This window comes from Erythrolamprus reginae, chromosome 5 (assembly GCF_031021105.1).
Source record: "Erythrolamprus reginae isolate rEryReg1 chromosome 5, rEryReg1.hap1, whole genome shotgun sequence".
Lineage (NCBI taxonomy): Eukaryota > Metazoa > Chordata > Lepidosauria > Squamata > Dipsadidae > Erythrolamprus > Erythrolamprus reginae.
Genome location: NC_091954.1, coordinates 116,755,688 through 116,776,586, shown reverse-complemented (window position 1 = coordinate 116,776,586; position 20,899 = coordinate 116,755,688). Strand labels below are relative to the sequence as shown.

The 20,899-nt window shown below is 41.8% G+C and overlaps 1 protein-coding gene across 1 annotated transcript; it reads right to left on the bottom strand.

Annotated features, from left to right (window-relative positions):
• Positions 1-5,091: 5,091 nt before the first annotated feature.
• SST (somatostatin) lies at positions 5,092-15,265 on the bottom strand. The gene is made up of 2 exons (XM_070754181.1): positions 15,068-15,265; positions 5,092-5,503 (listed from the first exon to the last, which is right to left on the bottom strand). The coding sequence occupies exons 1-2, from the start codon at positions 15,209-15,211 to the stop codon at positions 5,291-5,293; spliced, it is 357 nt and encodes a 118-aa protein (XP_070610282.1). The 5' UTR covers positions 15,212-15,265; the 3' UTR covers positions 5,092-5,290.
• Positions 15,266-20,899: the final 5,634 nt, after the last annotated feature.

Sequence of the window (20,899 nt, the reverse complement as noted above, 5' to 3'; positions counted from 1 at the left end):
CCTTTGCAAAAAAACCCCCATTAAGCCCAAACACGCAGAAATAAATCCCCTCTCACTAAATCAGGACTTGAAGTTTTCAGCTCTGGCAGGTGCAGCTTGTTCTGCCGGCAATTAGGTGCGCGGAGTCTCCAATCTCCCTAGATTATGGCAGAAACATATTTTGCAAGGAGCCTTTCATTCTGCTTCTGCAGGGTACAATTTCTCCGGGCTCAGCTGCGCACAGGGAGGACAGGGTGGGGGGAGCAACGGAGCTGAAATAAATTTGATTTCCTTCCGTCTGGCTTTCTCGGAAAATTAAATAGAGTCGGCTTGCATATTCGCCCGGGGAATATAATAATTCCCCCACCCTCTTCCTTTGGCTTTACATTTCATTACTGGTCTCACTGAAAAGTTCCAAGAATTACCAAACAGAAGAACAGAGTTGGAAGGGGCCAGTGATGGTCAGGTACGCAGAACCGGTAGAAAAAATTTGGCCAGGTAGAAACATAGAAGATTGACGGCAGAAAAAGACTTCCTGGTCCATCTACTCTGCCCTTATACTATTTCCTGTATTATATCTCAGAATGGATCTATGGTTGTCCCCGGCATGTTTAAATTTCGTTCCTGTAGATTGACCAACCATGTCTGCTAGAAGTTTGTTCCAAGCATCTACTACTCTCTCAGTCAAATAATATTTTCTCGCGTGGCTTCTGATCTTTCCCCCAACTGAGCTCAGATTGTGCCCCCTTGTTCTTGTGTTCACTTTCCTATTAAAAACACTTCCCTCCTGAACCTTATTTAACCCTTTAACATATTTAAATGTTTCCATCATGTCCCCCCTTTTCCTTTTGTCCTCCAGACTATACAGATTGAGTTCATTAAGTCTTTCCTGATACGTTTTATGCTTCAGACCTTCCACCACTTTTGTAGCCCGTCTTTGGACCTAAAGATGTAGAGCCAGTAGAAAAAATTGTAGCCCATCTTTGGACCCAAGGTACGCAGAACCAGTAGAAAAAATTATTATTTTTTCTTTCTTTCCCTTCTGGGCTCTGGGTATGTTTTTCCTATCGCAGTAAATGAGATTGAATGGGTATAATTTTAGAAGAACTACAGTATGCTTGTGTGCATGTGTGTACATACAGTTTATATAGTAGATAATGTATACTGCTCAAAAAAATAAAGGGAACCCTCAAAGAACCCATCCTAGATCTGAATGAATGAAATATTTCCACTGAATACTTTGTTCTGTACAAAGTTGAATGTGCACAACAGCTTCTGAAATTGATGGTCAATCAGTGTTGCTTCCTAAGTGGACAGTTAGATTTCACAGAATTTTGATTTACTTGGAGTTCTATTGTGTTGTTTAAGTGTACCCTTAATTTATTTATTTTTTGAGCAGTGTATATTTTTGTGTGCCTGTGTATGATGTGTATGTACATATATGGCAATTCTATAGATAGAATTAAAGAGTATATTTTGGATATTCAGTGATAGCAAATAGATAGGGAAATTGAAGGCAGGAAGAGGCCAGGCACCATAACCCTAACCCTTGATGGGGGTGACATCAAGATGGCCACATTTAAGCCAGTCACATGACCTTTCAGCCGCCCTCTAAGTCACATGATCTACTCCCACCTGGTCACATGGCCAGCAAGCCACACCCACAAAATAAGCCACACCCACATGTTTATCCATTCCAGGTGAAAATAACTTTATTTTAATTTATTAGTCTAGGACATACTAATAAAAAGCCATGGGATTGTTTGCTGGCTTTCACCTATCATGGATTTTGTACCGAAAGAGCCCAGAATTGCACCTAAATAGAACACAGAATAGATAAAAGATAGAAGAGTTGGAAGGGACCTTGGAGGTCATCTATACCATAATGGCACTTAATGCTTTTAATGTTGGGTCTTTTGTGTTCCTATCATAGCACTTTTTTTTTCAATGATGCTCAGGTTAGCTGCATTTCTCATTTATCTCCAAAGTGGAACAAGCAGATTACAAAAATAAATAAATAAATAAACGAATAAAAAATAAAGCAGCCAGAGGCGTCTCTTTTGAAGTCGTGAAAAACCCCGTCGCTTCCGTGACTGATCTCTATTTTTTATTTCCCTGTAAAGAATCTATCGATTTTCCCCCCTTCGGTTGTGCTTTGAAAGGTGGAAGACTTGGGTGCACAGTAGATGCACAAAGCCATTTCCTCGCACACTCTTTTAGATTGATGCCACAGCCAAAGTTCTCGTACTATTTACGACTCAGGTTAAAATGGTTTTGCACAACTTGCAAAGATTAGTCGATAGGAATTTTGGTTCATGCAGTGTGCATTAAGTCTGTGTGTTGTTCATGCATTGCGCAGAGAGGCCTATTGCTTCTTGGTGAATCCGTGTAGTGTGGAAATTCAAGAAATGTGTTAATTCGATAACTTTGGTTTAGTTTTTGTGGCGTGCACAGAACTCATTGTGCTTAGTTTTATGCGTTAAGTGATGTAGTGCTTATATCACTCAAGATAGCCTATATACATTCCTATGAAATTGTTGTGGGTTTTATTTTCAAACTTGGCAGTTCTAAAAAGTTGCTTCTTAAAGTTGCCAAGGTTGAAAAACAACTGCTATAAAAAGAATAATCCATACAGAAAAACAAATCTATAAAAATCCCTCTGTCTTCATAAAACAGCCACTCATTTCCCCTTAAATATTGTTGAAAAACTGTTTCTGCTATAAGTTCTGATTTTAAGCTTTTCCTACTGTTGCATTTTCAGAGAACTTCCATATTATCTGAAAATGTAACAGTAGGAAAATTGTCAACAAAGATATTTTGTGTGTTTTTGCTAGAAGCATCCAAGAAAGGTTTGATTGCAAGAAAAAGTTTTTAATTTCCATATTTCCCTTGCCCCTTTCTCTAACCAAATGGGTTAACCCAATGCCTTAAATTCAAAATACTGTATGGAAACAGGTATTAGAATAGAATAACAGAGTTAGAAGGGACCTTGGAGGTCTTCTAGTCCAACCCCCTGCTTAGGCAGGAAACCCTACACTACTTCAGACAAATGTTTATCCAACATCTTCTTAAAAATGTCCAATATCTTCTTTAAAACCTCTCTCTCAATCCTGTTCTCTGCTACTTTGTCTTTGTGACTATGCTGTAGAACTGTGTTCAAATGATGGTTTGATGTATTTGTAAGCTGAACAAGTAAGGCTTGTAGTATTGTATATTTATTGAGAGTTATTGACTGATTTAAATGTATATGACTAGGATTGTTCATGACTAAGATATTTGCCAAAGTGTTGGAGCACCCACAACTTCTGGAGGCAAGCTGTTCCACTGATCAATTGTTCTCACTGTCAGGAAATGTCTCCTTACTTCTAAGTTGCTTCTGTCCTTGTTTAGTTTCCACCCATTGCTTCTTGTTCTACCTCAGCTGCTTCTTGGCTCCTTCTTCTTTCTGGCAACCTCTGAGATACTGGAAGGCTGCTATCCTGTCTCCCCTGGTCCTTCTTTTCACTAAACTAGCCATGCCCAGTTCCTGCAACCCTTCTTCATGTGTTTTAGCCTCCAGTCCTCTAATTATCTTTGTTGCTCTTCTCTGCACTTTTTCTAGAGTCTCAACATCCTTTTTGCATCATGGCGACCAAAACTGGATGTCATATTCCAAGTGTGGCCTCACCAAGGCCTTATAAAGTGGTAGTAGCACTTAAATTGATCTTGATTCTCTCCCTCTGTTGATGCAGCCTAGAACTGTGTTGGCTTTTTTGGCAGCTGCTGCCCACGGCTGGCTCCTATTTCAATGGCTGACCACCAGGACTCCAAGACCCCTCTCACAGTTACTACTCTTGAGCAAGGTACCACATACACTCTACCTGTGCATTTTCAAAGGTCTGACGGGACCCAATGATCAGCCATTCCAAGCGCAGAAATTGAAGCAGGAACAAAATGGTTTGTCTTTGTCTTCTTTTTCCAGAAAAGTTTTCCAACTTCCAAGACTAGCTGGGATATCTCCTAGTGGTGCACCATCCTTTATGTAACATTAGAGCCCATTAAGAGCTGCTGGTTAGAGTGCAGCACTGCAGGCTCCTTCAGCTAATTGCTAGCTATAGTTCAGCAGTTCATATCTCACCACCAGCTCTAGGTTAACTCAGCTTTCCATCTTTCCAAGGGGGCTCAAATGAGGACCCAGATTGTTGGGGGCAAGAGGCTGACTGCTTGGAGAAGGCTGAAACAGTGTGTAAGTCTAAATGCTATTGCTATTTAGTACACATACACACACAAACAAACAACCCCCTAACCCCCAACATTTCTCCCTTAGACTCTCCACGATTGACCTCTCCAGCTTCCTAAGAGGCCAGTAAGGGGCGTCCATAAGTGCACTGGTTTGCCTTTCGTCCCCTATCCAATTGTCTTTCCTTTCTCTCACTTATCATATATATTTTCTTTCTTTCATATATCCTCTCCTCTAAGTTCACTTTTACCCTTATATATATTACTACATGTCTATTTTTCTTCCTATGTATTTGAGTATTGGACAAATGAATAAATAAAGACCAATGTACATTTTTGTACAGTTTCACTAGTGTATGAATTCACCCAGTGAGTTTAATTTAGACAGTTGTTGTTTTCACACCAGATGTAAACCTTCCAACTCTGTTATTCTATTCTGTTCTGTTCTATTCCTTATTCTATTCCAATTTAATATTATGTTCTATCTCATTCTATTCCATTCCATTCTACTCCACTCCACTCCATTCCAAAAGGCCTTTCTAATTACATTGTGCTTCCATTCACACAACATACATTAACCTGAATGTTAATTTCTCAAATCTCATTTTAGGGGCCCCTCCCTAATTTCAGACCAGTTACTTGACAGATTTTGCTCAATTTTTTTCATTGTGTAAAAGGACATTTAACGGAAAAGATGTCTTGCTTTGAATTTCAATCGGTGGATGATTGTTTTCATGATTGATTGATTGATTGGTTGATGAGCCTTAACCCATCAGTGGTAGAGAGAAAAGCTGCAAGGAGGAAGCTTTGCAACACAAGCTTTTATTGCTAGAATTCCAACCAGCAAAAAAACGCAGCAAAGAGAGAAGGCAAAACTCCAGAAGGGTGTGTAGAATTTGAAACAGGAAGCTTTATTAAAACAGCTTGAAAACCAAGTGGTACCTTTTTTTCCCCATCTTTCCCCCCCCTTATTACCTTAACAATATCGTTTTTATTATTATTATATTACAGTCTTCAGCTCCTGGCATGAAGAGACTGAGAAATGAGAGAGGGGGGGGGGGGAGGAGGAGGAGGGAAGGGGAGATTTCAAAAGCTAACAAGAAGTGAAAGTTTTCCAAAAGAAATTTTTGCATCCGGCTTTGCGCTCCCGAGCGGCCAGACCCGGGTTCAAGTTGGCTGATCTCTCCAGTTCCAGTCGGACCTCATCTTGTTCAGCGCCGCGCGAGAGGTCGTCGGAACTCAGGGCCTCGTTGTCCGGCTGGTTGGGTTCGGAGAGTAACTCCGCCAGGAAATATTTCGCTAGTTCCTTGGAAGGCAAAAAAACACACAAAAAGAGATATATTTTTTCAAAAAGTTTTTTAAAAATTTTTTCCACCTTCACATACAAATTATACAATTTTAACATGTGTAGTGGGACCTGTACTTACGGACTTTATTCGTTCCATGACCAGGTTCTTAAGTAGAAAGTTTTATAAGAAGAAGCGATTTTTCCCATAGGAATAAATGTAAAAGCAAATAATGCGTGCGATTGGGGAAACCACAGGGAGGGTGGAGGCCCTGTTTCCTCCCAGGAGATTCCTAGAGAGGCCCCACGGAGGCTTCTCCCTGCCTTTTCTGGCCCTTCCTCCCTGGAGATTCCTAGAGAGGCCCCACAGAGGCTTCTCCCCACCTGTTCCGGCCCTGTTTCCTCCCAGGACATTCCTAGAGAGGCCCCATGGAGGCTTCTTCCTGCCTTTTTCAGTTACAGTTTTGGAGGCTCGGGTTTATAAGTGGAAAATGGTTCTTGAGAAGAGGCAAATAAAATCTGAACACCCAGTCCTTATGAAAAGTTCGTAAGTAGAGGCATTTGTAGGTAGAGGTACTACTGTATATACCTTTCAATATTACATAATCCCAAATTATTCTTTATTTCACAAGCCAAAATCGTAATTAATTGATTGATTCCCCCGCTTTTGACCAACACCAGTCTGCCCCTCTAGCTGTTCTTTTTGGCACACTCCGTCCTTCATCAAACCCTTTTCTCCTCCTACCTACTTTTCCTTCACTCCTCCTTGTCCTCTCTTTCCTTCTGTCTCTCTCTTTCTTATATAAAATCATCTATGGGTTAAAAAAGGTGGATAGAGAAAAATTATTTTCTCTATCATGTAATATTAGGACGAGGAGGCCCTCCCTAAAGCTTCCTTCCTTCCTTCCTTCCTTCCTTCCTTCCTTCCTTCCTTCCTTCCTTCCTTCCTTCCTTGAGCTTTGCAGAAAGGTTGGTCTTCTCTTCTTTGTGGCAAGCCCCTCAAATACTGGAACAGATCTCTTCTGATCCCAATTGCCAGTCGCAAGATGAGGATTTTACCTGGGGGTGATGGCAACAGCATTAACTAGGAGTGGGATGGCTGGGAAATCCATGCATATAATTTTAGAGGCTGCGTTTACGCAACGTGCAAAATCCACCTTGGTTTAGCTGCGATGCAACACAACTGTTGCGCTTTCATGCTATGGATTTATTTATTTTTTTGTTTAGCCAAGATTTTACCCATTCTATGCATTCTACTCCGAATCATGGCATTATATTAGATTGGGTTGGATTGGATTAGATTAGATTAGATTGGATTGGGTTGGATTGGGTTGGGTTGGGTTGGGTTGGCTTGGCTTGGCTTGGCTTGGCTTGGGTTGCATTGGGTTGGGTTGGGTTGCATTGGGTTGGGTTGGGTTGGATTAGATTGGATTAGATTAGATTAGATGAATTGGAAGGGACCTTGGATGTCCTCTAGTCAAAACCTCTACCCAAACAAGATACCCTAAATCATTTCTGACCGATGGCTGTCCAGTCTCTTCTCGAAAGCCTCCAGGGATGAAGTTCCCACAACTTCCGAAAGCAATTTCTGCTCCATTGAATATAGAATTACAAGAGTTGGAAGGGACCTTGGAGGTCATCTAGCCAAACCCTCCACCCAAAGCAGGAGACCCTGCACCATTACTAACAAATGGCAGCCTTGCAAAAGGAAAAGACGACGTTTGTGCCACAGGCTAATCTTTACAAAAAAGGAACACCTGGATGGAACAGCTGCAATAACCGAAAATATTCAATTTAGAGCTCATATCGCACATGGAACGTGAAGCCATTGAAAGGAGCTAAATTACAGGAAAGGAGAATAAGATTTGGACCAGTAGTCCTGAATTTACAACCACAACCGAGCCTCAGATTTCTGTCAATAAGAGAGACGGCAAAGTGCACTATGGCCAGCCCCATTTCCCCAACCTTTCTTGCCAAGCGAATTGCTGCCGTTGGTTAATTTAGCCACAAGATTGTTAAGCAAATCCTGGTGCTTCCCCATGGAAGGAAGGAAGGAAGGAAGGAGATGGGAATGAAATGGAGGGAGGGAAGGAAGGATGAAAGGAAAGAAGGAAGGAAGGAAGGAACAAATGAAGGAATGAAGGAAGGAGGATGGAAGGAAGGAAGGAAGATGGAAGGATGGATGGATGGAAGGAACGAAGGAATGAAGGAAGGAACAAAGGAAGGAACAAAGGAAGGAACAAAGGAAGGAAGGAAGGAGGATGGAAGGAAGGAAGATGGAAGGAAGGATGGATGGATGGATGGAAGGAAGGAAGGAAATAGCAATAGCACTATACTTAAATACTGGCTGTGATCGAATCACGGAAGGAAGGAAGGAAGGAAGGAAGGAAGGAAGGAAGGAAGGAAGGAAATAGCAATAGCACTACACTTATATACTCCTTCAAAGTGCTTTATAGCCCTCTCTAAACTGTGTCCGGAGTCAGCCTCTTGCCCCCAACAATCTGGGTCCTTGTTTTACTGACCTCGGAAGGACGGAAAGACAAGGCAACCTTTAGCTGGTCAGGATCGAACTTCCTGGCTGTGGGCAGAGTCAGCCTTGCAATTCTGCATTCTAACCACTGCGCCACCGTCCCAGATCCAAGGGGCAAATTAAGAGTTCCAGTGATGATGCCATTGGAGGTCCCCCCAATTCTCACATTTACACTGTGGGCGCATCCCCACAGTCGCAAGTTCAACCTTCAGGCAGCCTTTTTTGAGTGTGGGTTTTAACACAACGCACATCCAACTGACTTTCTTTTGCTCTTAACTGTGAACTATAAACTCACCACAAATTGCATTTGTTATGACAACTTGAGCAAGGAACAAGCGGTTTATTTAAGGTTAACTCTCATCTAGCTTAACAGGTCGTGCAATTGCAGCTAACCTGGTTAGATGTGAATGAATGTGGCTAACTCGGTTATCGGTGGCTGTGGGCCCCCAAGTCCCTTATCGTGTTAACTAAAAGTCACTGCTTTTCCCAGATTCACACAATACAATGAACTGGAAAACTGGAAACAAGCAGAGGTGAATAATTCTGCATTAGTTATTATGCTACAAGAATGAGAATATGAATTAACATTATCTTTTAACCACCTCATAACCCCTATATAGTAAAGATGGATGGATGGATGGATGGATGGATAGGTAGATAAGTAAATAGGTAGATAGGTAGATACTATAGGTAGGTACTGTAGGTAGATAGGTAGATAGGTAGATACTATAGGTAGATACTGTAGGTAAATACTGTAGGTAGATAGGTAGGTAGATAGGTAGGTAGATAGGTAGATAGGTAGATAGGTAGATAGGTAGATAGGTAGATAGGTAGGTAGGTAGATAGGTAGATAGGTAGATAGGTAGATAGGTAGATAGGTAGATAGGTAGATAGGTAGATAGGTAGATAGGTAGATAGGTAGATAGGTAGATAGGTAGATAGGTAGATAGGTAGATAGGTAGATAGGTAGATAGGTAGATAGGTAGATAGGTAGATAGGTAGATAGGTAGATAGGTAGATAGGTAGATAGGTAGATAGGTAGATAGGTAGATAGGTAGATAGGTAGATAGGTAGATAGGTAGATAGGTAGATAGGTAGATAGGTAGATAGGTAGATAGGTAGATAGGTAGATAGGTAGATAGGGATGGGTGGGTGGGTGATTAAATAGTTAAATGCATGATAGAACTAAAGATAGATAAAGAGAGAGAAATAGATAAATGGATGGATGGATGGATGGATGGATGGATGGATGGATGGATGGATGGATGGATGAATGGATGGATGGTTATCGTTAAATACATGATAGAACTAAAGATAGACAGACAGACAGACAGACAGATGTATAATATCTATTGGATCTTTCATTAACTCAAATTAAGGAGCAGGTAAACCTCAATTTATGACCATAATGGAGCCTACCATCCCATCATACGTTGGGAGGATCATAAAATACAGGGACAGTTGTAAAATGACATTTTTGCAGTATTCATTAAACAAATCAACAGTTTGCTATGGGCCCAGTTTCGCCGAATGTTGGAAATAGCCATTTTTCTGCAAAGCCATTATAAATACGGTCACATCACCGTCGTATGCTGCAAATGGCGTTTGGTCCCATGACTTGGGTGAGGTGAGGAAGGGCCTGCCCTTCAGAGTTTCGAATCTGGGTCTTAAGTTATCCCAAAGGTAGGTCCGTCGTAACTTCTAGTGTTCACTAAGCAATCCATCATAAATTGAGGACTGGCTGTCCTATCTAGTCCTCAAGTGACGATTATAACCGAGCCCCAAATGTATGTTGCTAAGGGGAATTATTTGTTGCGGCGAGTCTGTCCCACCTGGTGACTTTTCTTGCCACAATCCTTTAAGTGAAGCATTGCATTTGTTAAATTAGCGACATTGAAAATAAAAAACCCTCATATATGACAACATATATCACCTCTGCACATATTTATATGTATGTATATATTATTCTAAATAAATGTATTATACTGTATAACTATATTTTAAATAGGAAAGTGAACCCAAGAACAAGGGGGCACAATCTGAGGTTAGTTGGGGGAAAGATTAGAAGCAACGTGAGAAAATATTATTCTACTGAAAGAGTAGTAGATGCTTGGAACAAACTTCCAGCAGACGTGGTTGGTAAATCCACTAGCACTGAATTTAAACATGCCTGGAATAAACATAGTTCCATCCTCAGATAAAATACAGGAAATAGTATAAGGGCAGACGAGATGGACCAGGAGGTCTTTTTCTGCCATCAATTTTCTATGTTCTTATGTTTCTATGTATTTACAAATTAAGAATTCACTAATTGCATAAATGCAATTGGAAACAGTTCGCTTAAATACGTGAGTCAACGGAAACAGTTGACCAATAGCATCTCTTTCTTTTTCCTTCCTTTTTTCTTTTTTTTAACCTTTCTTTTTCTTTTTTCTCTTTCTCTTTTCTTTCCTTTTTTCTCTTTTCTTTTTTTCCTTTTTCTCTCTTTTCTTTCCTTTTCTCTTTATCATGTATAAATTCAGTCTAGGCTTATGTGATAACTGGATAATTAAATAAGAACAAATTACTTAATTGACCTAAAATGTATGTAGAAAAAAGAATGGTAAGCTGCTGAAATTTAAACCTAAAAACTTCAACCAATATCAAGCATGTTTGTTAATTTTGTTTATTTTAATTGTTTAATTTTGTTTATTTTAATTGTTTGTTAATTTTGTTTATATTAATTGTTTGTTAATTTTGTTTATTTTAATTGTTTGTTAATTTTGTTTATTTTAATTGTTTAATTTTGTTTATTTTAATTGTTTGTTAATTTTGTTTATTTTAATTGTTTGTTAATTTTGTTTATTTTAATTGTTTAATAAAGTCTATTTTTAAAAAGGAGTAAATAAAAAACCCTTGCCAAATTTCTGAATTTGGATCACCTGAGTATTGGGATACTGTCATAAATGTGAAAAACAATCTTAATTCACTTTTTCCCCTTGCCGCTGTAACTCGGATCGGTCACTAAATGAACAGTTTGTAAGCTGAAGACTAGCTTTGCTCTCCACAGGAGCAGAATAATAATCTCCCATTAAAAAGAGATTGTAGATGCAAAAGTAGTAGATGCCTGGAACAAACTTCCACCAGGCATGGTTGGTAAATCCACAGTCACTGAATTGAAATCTGCTTGGGATAAACATAAATCCATCCTAAGGAAATAGTATAAGGGCAGACTAGATGGACCAGGTGGTCTTTTTCTGCTGTCAATCTTCTATGTTTCTATGTTTCTAAAAATCCAGAGAGTGAACCCCCGTGGTCTTTTAGGAATCGCCATTGTAAAATACAGCTTGGCTTACTTACGCGAGCGTTCTGCCATTTGATTTCCCTCTCCTGTCTGATTTGGTGAGCGCATAGCCACCCTTTCCAACCCCTGGCCATCTTCCAGATGTGTGGGCCTTCCCCACTTAGACCTCCCCACTGATGGAATTAAACACATTGGTGTTGCACCACATCTGCAGATGGTTCAGATTGGGGGGAAAACAAACACAGACCAATTCCTAAAGAAGCAAAATGCCTTCAAGGATTAATGGCTGGAAAGCAGCTCAAAAGAATATTTTTCCCCATTTAATACAGTTGTGTTTTTCAACCTTGTTAAACATCTTAAAGTTGTTAAACTTAAGAAAAAAACCATGCTAAAAATCTACACTGACTCATCCATCTTGCTTCTCTACAAGTTGTTACTTTGCATGATTTTTGGAACAGGTTTGTGCAAAGAAACAAAAGCAAAAATTGTGTTCTTATTTCTACAGAATTCCACCTTCTTCTTTGGCGTTCTTGCTCATTGGTCTCATGCCTCCAACCTTTCAAAAGCCAAGATGCGCTGGCTTTCTACAACTCGCTTAATCGCAGCCTCATTCAGACAAGCGTTGTAAAACTTGCCTGCATTCATTTAGCTAGTATGCAATACGAATGTTGCTACGTAGTTATTTTGCAGTTCTGTTTACCGTTAGCCACAGTTTTCATATCCCCAGCAAGGTGGGTATAACTCCAGCTGTATTTTTTTTAATGCAATCTATAAATATTCTAGATTTCTGGTCCACTCCGTTGTATCATCTCTTTGCTACAAATTGGAATACTGTGCTCAGCTCTGGAGACCTCACCTACAAATGGATCAAATTGAACGGGTCCAAAGGCGGGCTACAAAAATGGTGGAAGGTCTTAAGCATAAAACGTATCAGGAAAGACTTTATGAACTCTCTCTGTCTAGTCTGGAGGACAGAAGGGAAAGGGGGGACACAATTGAAACATTTAAATATGTTCAAGGGTTAAACAAGGTTAAGGACGGAAGTGTTTTTAATAGGAAAGTGAACCCAAGAACAAGGGGGCACAATCTGAGGTTAGTTGGGGGAAAGATCAAAAGCAACGTGAGGAAATATTATTTGACGGAAAGAGTCATAAATGCTTGGAATAAACTTCCAGCAGACGTGGTTGGTAAATCCACAGTAAATGAATTTAAACATGCCTCTTTCTGCTCAAGATCCCCATGGACAATTGGGGGGCCACTGTGTGATATAGAATGCTGGACTCGATGGGCTTTGGCCCCATTCAGCAGGGCTCTTCTTAGGTTCTTATCTAGTCCAACCCCAACACACAAGCAAGGAGTCCCTACTACACAGGTGGCCAGATTCTGCACAGTAGCAGATTCGTCACAAATGTGTGCCTTCATCATAGGGAGATATGTACATCTTTTATTTACAGTGGGTCAATTTTGGTTGTTCAGCCAAAAGTGCTGAATTTTGTAAGTCATATGTCTCCAGATGTCCAAGAACCTCAACACCCATCATGTCTTTGTTGACTTGGGTGACAACCAACTTTGGATGATCAACCAACTGTTGTAAGTCGAGGACTGCATTTATCACCCAAGAATCTGCTACTAGGATCAAAGAGATACTAAAATGTCTAGATTCTAAGAATCGGAAACGGTTCTTGGATGTTCTGTTTTTCTGGGTTTTTTGTTTTTTAAATTATTATTATTATATTGATGGTCTTTGGCTATAATAAAGGTCTATATTTATTATGTTCCTATCTAGTCCAACCCCAACGCACAAGCAAGCAGTCCCTACATCATTTTAGACCAAAGGCAGATCAATCTCGCGTTAGAGTGTGTTGGTGTATTTTTTGTGTGGTCTGTGCATGTGTATATATGGCGCATCTATCAGAAAAAACAACCCATGTACTATTTAGAGCTGCTTACATCAGCAAGACCGGCTATCCGAGTTTAATCTTGGACTGTCGGAGCGGAAACCTTTTTTTCAGGACCCTGGACAGCTTCACACTTTCCCAGCTGCGCAACTTTCATTGAGTAGGTTTCTCGTTTTTGCTCACTTCATCCCGACCTATGCAATTATTTAGGGGGCAGCAGGATGGTGGGGGGGTTTGGAGGGTGGAGGCAAATCTGGGGGTCTTTGTCTATGGGAAGAAGCGGCTGTGCTGGCTTACAAGGAACAGAGAAAATCTGTTTCTCTCTTTCTTCCTCGTTCTCTCTCCTCTTATTTCTTCTCTCTCTCTTGCTCTCTTTCTCTCTCATTTTCTCTCTTGCTTTTTCTCTCTTTCTTTCTCTCCCTCTTGTTTTATCTCTCTCTAGTTCTCTTTCTTGTACTCTTTCTCTCTCATTCTCTCTGTGTGTTCTCTCTCGTTCTCTCCCTCTTTCACTTGTTTTTTCTTTCTCTCGTTCTTTTTCTCTTTCTTGTTCTTGTCCTCTCTTTCTCTCTCTTTCTCATTCTCTCTCATTTTCTCTCGCTTGTTCTCTCTTTCTTAGTCCCTCTCTTGTTTTATCTCTCTCTCTGTTCTCTCTTTCTCTTTCTTGTACTCTCTCTCTTTCATTCTTTCTCATTTTCTCTCTCACACTTCTTTCTCTTGTTTTCTCTCTCTGTGTGTGTGTTCTCTCTTGTTTCCCTTTTCACTTGTTCTCTCTTTCTTTCTTTCTTTCTTTCTTTCTTTCTTTCTTTCTCTCATTCTCTCTTTCTCTTTCTTGTACTCTTTCATTCTCTCTCTTGTTTTCTCTCACACACTTGTTCTCTCTTTCTCTCTCGTTGTCTCTCTCTTGTTTCCCCCTCTTTGTTCTCTCTCTCTCTCTCATTCTCTCTCTCTCTTTTTCACCCTTCTCTCTCATTCTCTTTCTTGTTCGCTCTCTCTCTCTCTCTCTCTCTCTCTCTCTCTCTGCGTGGGTGGGTGTGAGTTTGGGTGTCTTGTGTGTCTGTGTATCTCTTTCTGTGTATCTCTCTCCTTTCTCTATCTCTCTGTCTCTCTATCTCTCTGTGTGTATCTCTCTCTATCTCTCTGTCTCTTTCTGTCTCTATCTCTCTCTCTGTGTCTCTCTCTGTCTCTATCTCTCTCTTTCTCTCTCTCTCTCTCTCTTTGTTTCTCTGTATCTCTCTCTCTGTGTGTGTGTCTCTATCTCTGTATCTCTCTTTCTCTCTCTTTCTCTGTGTCTGTCTATCTGTCTGTCTGTCTCTACCTACCTACCTATCTACCTACCTACCTACCTACCTATCTATCTATCTACCCATCCACTCATCCACCCATCCATCTATTCATCTACCCATCCATTGCTCCCACTGACACCCAGCCCTTCACGGGGGGAGCTGGCCAGATTCCCCCCTGCTGAATCCTCAGCCTGATTTCACCGAACCGTTCCTTCATGAGCCCTAGCAGCTCAGTTTCGAGCCTCCAGCCTCAGCCACAGTTTATTCCCAGCGAACGTTTTCCAACGGAAACCAATCAAGCCGGGGTCTTCGCGCGCTGCTCCCTTCGGGCGGGTCGAGACCGTTGAGCTCCGCTAGCCTAAGACAACTTCCCTGCCCTTCCTACCCAAGAGTCGGGAATGGAACCTCCAGGGGCGAGAAGAGTCTACCTTCGCCTTTAGCGAGTTCAACAAAGCAGGGGATCGGGCCCGTCCCAACCTCCCGCCGCTCTTGGGATGGAGAGGGGGAAAGACGTAACTCTGTCCTGCCCTGGGAGATCACCTCTTGGTGCCACCTCCATCCTACCCCCCTCCAGCCTGGGATGCTTTTTACCTGCTTCCCCGCGGCTGCGGCCAGGGATTTCTGCAGGAACTGCCGGAGCCTGGGGTCGGAAGGCGCGGCTGCCACGGTGCTCCACGCCACGGCCACGGAGACGAGCAGCGCCAGGGCGCAGCGGAGGCGACACGGGAACAGCATGCCGGCGAAGCTGGGACCAGGGCGCGGTTGGGATGCCTTCACTTGCTCCGCTGCCGGGTGCCGAACGAGGCCGATCTTGGCTCCACCGGCGCGCCCCCCCTTTTATAAAGCCCCTCCGCTGACGTCAAGGCAGGGGGCGCGACCCCCTCCTCCTCCCCGCGCCGCCACCCCTTCCCCGCGCGCTCCGAAACGCGCCCGGCGGGGTTTTGATGGCCCATTAAGCGCGCAGCAGATCCATCAAGTTAAGGCGGAGAGGCGTGGGGGGAGGAGGAAAAAGGGAGGGGCAGACCCACGGGGACCCCTGCGTGGCATCCCCACGCCCTCCTCCTGAACGGGCCCTTCGCTCTCCCTCCACCCCTTCCTCAAATGCCATGGAGAGAAGAAAGATGATTTCGCGATTCCCCCAAAATTGATTTTACGCGGCGGGTTGGGGGACTATTTGCTCTGTTGGACCCCTCGCAAAGATGATTGATGGAGCGGGGTGGGATGAGACGGGTGGGGGGGAGTTGGAGGAGAAACTTTCTCTAGACCCTGATGGGAGGCGGAAACCTTCGGGCTATTTCCAAACTGCTGGCAACCGGTGATGGGCAGAAGTAGCTTGCGATTACTGCGCTCTAACCACTGAGCCACCGAGGCTCTAACCACGAGTCGGGAGATAAGCCCAGGGGGGAAAGATTCAAGGGATCCTAAGCGATGGAGCAGCGTTGGGGATGCGCTGGCTAGATCTTTGAAAGAAACTTGGCTGAGCCCCGCCTGGGGTCTTTCATAAGGGCGACTTGGTTAGAAAATCAGCTGCGCCAAACGCGCAGAATTCCGGCCTCGAAAGGCGGCTATAGGATGGGGATATTACAGGAACGGGGTGGATTTGGGTTCATAGCAACTCGGATAGGATCTCAGAAAGCCTAGCTAGGCTGTATTCGCGTTCCTCTTTCTCACTACCTCTTTCTCATTCCTTTGTTCCTTCCTTCCTTCCTTCTCTCCCCTCCCTCCCTCCTTTTCTCCTTCTTTCTGTTCTTCCTTGCTTCCTTCTCTTCCTTCCATACTTACATTCTTCCCTCCCCCCTTTTCCCCATCCTACCTTCCCTCTTCTCACCCACCCCCCACCTCTACCTTCTCAGAAACTTACTTCCTCTCTAACCCTCTTAAGTGACTTCAATTCTATGAAAATTTTATGTTAAACAGACTGGTAGGATATTGCTAATTAAATTAGCAAATAAAAAACCAACACAGTTCTAGGCTGCATCAATAGAGGGAGAGAATCAAGATCACACGAAGGGTTAATACCACTTTATAAGGCCACACTTGGAATATTTGCATTCAGTTTTGGTCGCCACGATGCAAAAAGGATGTTGAGACTCTAGAAAGAGGGCAGAGAAGAGCGACAACGATGATTAGGGGACTGGAGGACAAAACACATGAAGAACGGTTGCAGGAACTGGGTTTATGTTTAGTTTAATGAAAAGAAGGACCAGGGGAGACAAGATAGCAGCCTTCCAATATCTCAGGGGTTGCCACAAAGAAGGAGTCAAGGCACCTGAGGGTAGAACAAGAAGCAATGGGTGGAAACTAAACAAGGAGAGAAGCAACTTAGAACTAAGGAGAAATTTTCTGACAGTTGGAACAATTAACCAGTGGAACAGCCTGCCACCAGAAGTTGTGAATGCTCCAACACTGGAAGTTTTTAAGGAGATGTTGGATCGCCATTTGTTTGAAGTAGTGTAGGGTTTATTATTATTATTATTATTATTATTATTATTATTATAATTATTATAAATTATATTCTCTTGGTGTCCCTTCCCTTCTCCTATGTTATCTTTCGCTAAATTTATGACCATTATCCTTTAATTATTGGCACATACTTTAAAACTCTAAAACATACTTGAGCTGTATGCGAGGTATATGCACTGATATTTGTATGAATACAAAGTGGGGGGGGGGAATTTAAAAAAACCATTTAACAATAAAGGAAGGAAGCCAAGCCAGACCTGGAAAAAGATCACTAAGGTGAAGCTGAAGCTGAAAATAAAATAAAATATAATGAAGAGAAGTAGAGAAAATCCCAGAATCTATAAAGCTCAACTGACCCACAAATGTAGAAAACTAAGCTGGCTAATAAAGAAAAAATATAGAGGTTGTGAAACAGCAAAGTTTTTTTCCGCAGAGAAAAACCTTCGCGGCTGATCATAAACTCCTGAGGAAATGGAGCTGGGCTTTAGTGGCATCTGGGCTTCCTGCTTTGTGGGTGGGGGTGGACTAGAAGACCTCCCAGGGTCCCTTCTGACACTGTTATTCTTCTTCATTTTTTGTCCATCTGGAATAAAGCCAGTAACTGGGGACGGATCTTTTTGATCAATCGTTGTGTAGATTAGTAAATAATTATTTCACGGAAGGGAGACCACAAGGAGATCCCAAGGCTTGGGAAGGAAATTCTGACCAGGAATGAAACGCCAGGCTGTTTTTAATTGTTTTTAATGGTTGGTTTTTATATTGTTGCGTTTTGTTTGGGGGGATTTTTATATTGAATTTAAGTTTATTTGGTGTAAGCCGCCCAGAGTCCTCCGGGAATGGGATGGTATATACATCCACATAGATAGATAGATAGATAGATAGATAGATAGATAGATAGATAGATAGATAGATAGATAGATAGATAGATAGAGATAGATAGATAGATAGATAGATAGATAGATAGAGAAGATAGATAGATAGATAGATAGATAGATAGATAGATAGATGATAGATAGATAGATAGATAGATAGATAGATAGATAGATAGATAGATGATAGATAGATAGATAGATAGATAGATAGATATAGATAGATAGATAGATAGATAGATAGAAAGATAGATAGATAGATAGATAGATAGATAGATATAGATAGATAGATAGATAGATAGAAAGATAGATAGATAGATAGATAGATAGATAGATAGATAGATAGAAAGATAGATAGATAGATAGATAGATAGATAGATAGATTGATAGATTGATAGATAGAGATAGATAGATAGATAGATAGATAGATAGATAGATAGATGATAGATAGATAGATAGATAGATAGATTGATAGATTGATAGATAGAGATAGATAGATAGATAGATAGATAGATAGATAGATAGATAGATAGATAGATAGATAGATAGGGATGGATGGATGGATGGACGGAGGGACGGATGGATGGACGGAGGGATGGACAGACAGACAGATAGATATGGATGGACGGATGGATGGACGGATGGATGGACGGACAGACAGACAGACAGACAGATAGATAGATAGATAAAGATAGATAGATAGAATTAAAATAAAATAAAGTAAAGTAAAGTAAAATAAAATAAAAAATAAAAGATGGGAATGAGAAGAATGGATGGAGAGAGGAAGGAAAAGGAAGAAAAGAAGGAAGGAAGGAAGGAAAGAAGGAAGGAAGGGAATGGAAATGAGAAGAATGGAGGATGGAAGGGAATGGAAGAATTGAGAGAAAGGGGAGGAAGGGAAGGAAAGGAAAGAAGGAAGGAAGGAAGAAGGAAGGAAGGAAGGAAGGAAGGAAGGAAGGGGAATGGGAAGAATGAAGAGAAGAAAGGGGGAGGGAGAGAGGAAGGGAGGAAGGAAGGAAGATGGAAATGAGAAGAATGGAGGATGGAAGGGAATGGAAGAATGGAGAGAAAAGGGAGGGAAGGGAAGGAAAGGAAAGAAGGAAGGAAGGAAGGAAGAAGGAAGGAAGGGGAAGGGGAAGAATGAAGAGAAGAAAGGGGGAGGGAGAGAGGAAGGAAGGAAGGAAGGAAGGAAGGAAGGAAGATGGAAATGAGAAGAATGAGATGGAGAGAGGAAGGAGAAGTAAGGAAGTGGAATGGGAAGAATGGAGAGGAAGGAAAGGGGAGGAAGGGAGGAAGATGGGAATGAGAAAGGAAGGAAGGAAGGAGTATCTAATTAGTTTTTGTCTTAAACAAACGGAAGGATTTCAATTACCTAAGGTCAATGGAAGCCTAAATAATTATTTCCTTAAACTAATCAAAAGGGTGAGTTACCTTTGACCAGGCATGTAGCTTTAATCTTATCTTGTCTACAGAGGGCATTCCAAATTCTTGTAGACATGGATAGTTAACCCACACCTAAATACTGGCTGGGGAATTCTGGGAGTTGAACTCCACACAGGATGGCTGGGGAATTCTGGGAGTTGAAGTCCACTCAACTAAAGTACTTGAGAAACACTGATTGAAACTGTCATATTATTAAAAGTGACCCATAAACGGAGGCCGCGGTGCTCTTCCCATGCATTCTCCTCCCTAAATCTTTGGCTCTGAAAGCTCTTTAGGCCTCTATGAAGACAAGAGACAGAAATAAGTCTCATTTCTTAAGTGCAACGATTTAGAAATCATTCGGACAATTGATCTGAAACTCCGTTTATTCCGATTCACCAAGTTGCTTCAATTGGTTAAATCGCACATTTTCCACCATTTCCGTCATTTCCCCAATGCTTCTGAACACTTCCACATTGATTTTCCCCTCCCATTTTTGTTCCCGTGTCCTTCATTGTCATCCGGCCATCCAGTTGCATTTATTGATGGAAGAATTTTGCATCGATAACCGTTCGGTGCCCTTTTGCCTGTAGGCTAATGTTTGCCTTTAGGTTTATTCCAACTTTGCAACTTTGGTTTAAAATTTAAAGGGTTCAATAAGGTTCAGGAGGGAAGTGTTTTTAATAGGAAAGTGAACCCAAGAACAAGGGGTCACAAGGTTAGTTGGGGGAAAGATCAGAAGCAACATGAGAAAATATTTTACTGAAAGAGTAGTAGATGCTTGGAACAAACTTCCAGCAGATGTGGTTGGTCAATCTACAGTCACTGAATTTAAACATGCCTGGGATAAACATAAGAACCTAAGAACCTAAGCAGAGCCCTGCTGAATCAGGCCAAAGCCCATCGAGTCCAGCATTCTGTGTCACACAGTGCCCCCCCCCAATTGTCCATGGGGATCTTGAGCAGAAGGAGAAGGCAGGACCCTCCTTTTCCCTGGACCCCCAACAAATGGGACCCAAGGGAACCCTGCTTGCCTCAACCACCATAGAGGTGGCACATGGACATCTGTTTCAATCACCACCTATGATACACTTGGCATCCATGAATCTGTCTCATCCTGCCTTGAAGCTCTCCAGGCTGACAGCTGTCACGACCTCTTCTGGAAGGGAATCCCATCAACCAAGGACCCTCTGGGTGAAGAAGAAATATCTCCCTTGATTTGTCCTCACTTTCTCACCTGTGAGCTTTAGGGAGAGACCCCTCGTCCTAGTATTGTGGGATAGAGAAAAGGATTTTTCTCTATCCACCTTTTCTATCCCATGCAGGATTTTATTCACTTCGATCAAGTCACCTCTTAAATGCCGCCTTTCAAGGCTGAAGAGACCAAGGCGTTGCAACCTGGTTTCCTAAGGGAGGGTCTCCATACATCCACCCTAAGATAAAATACAGGAAATAGTATAAGGGCAGACTAGATGTTTCTAATATGGAATTTGGCCAGTTAACAGGCAAACTTAAATGTAGGCTCAATTGGAACGCTTTTGTTGTAAGGGAAAAAAGAATGTCAGAATGGTCCAACTTCTGGCAACTCCAAATCTCAACCAAGAAATGCTCTCTCTTACACATGGGCAAAAAGAATCAGAACACCAAATACAAGCTGAATAAACAAGAC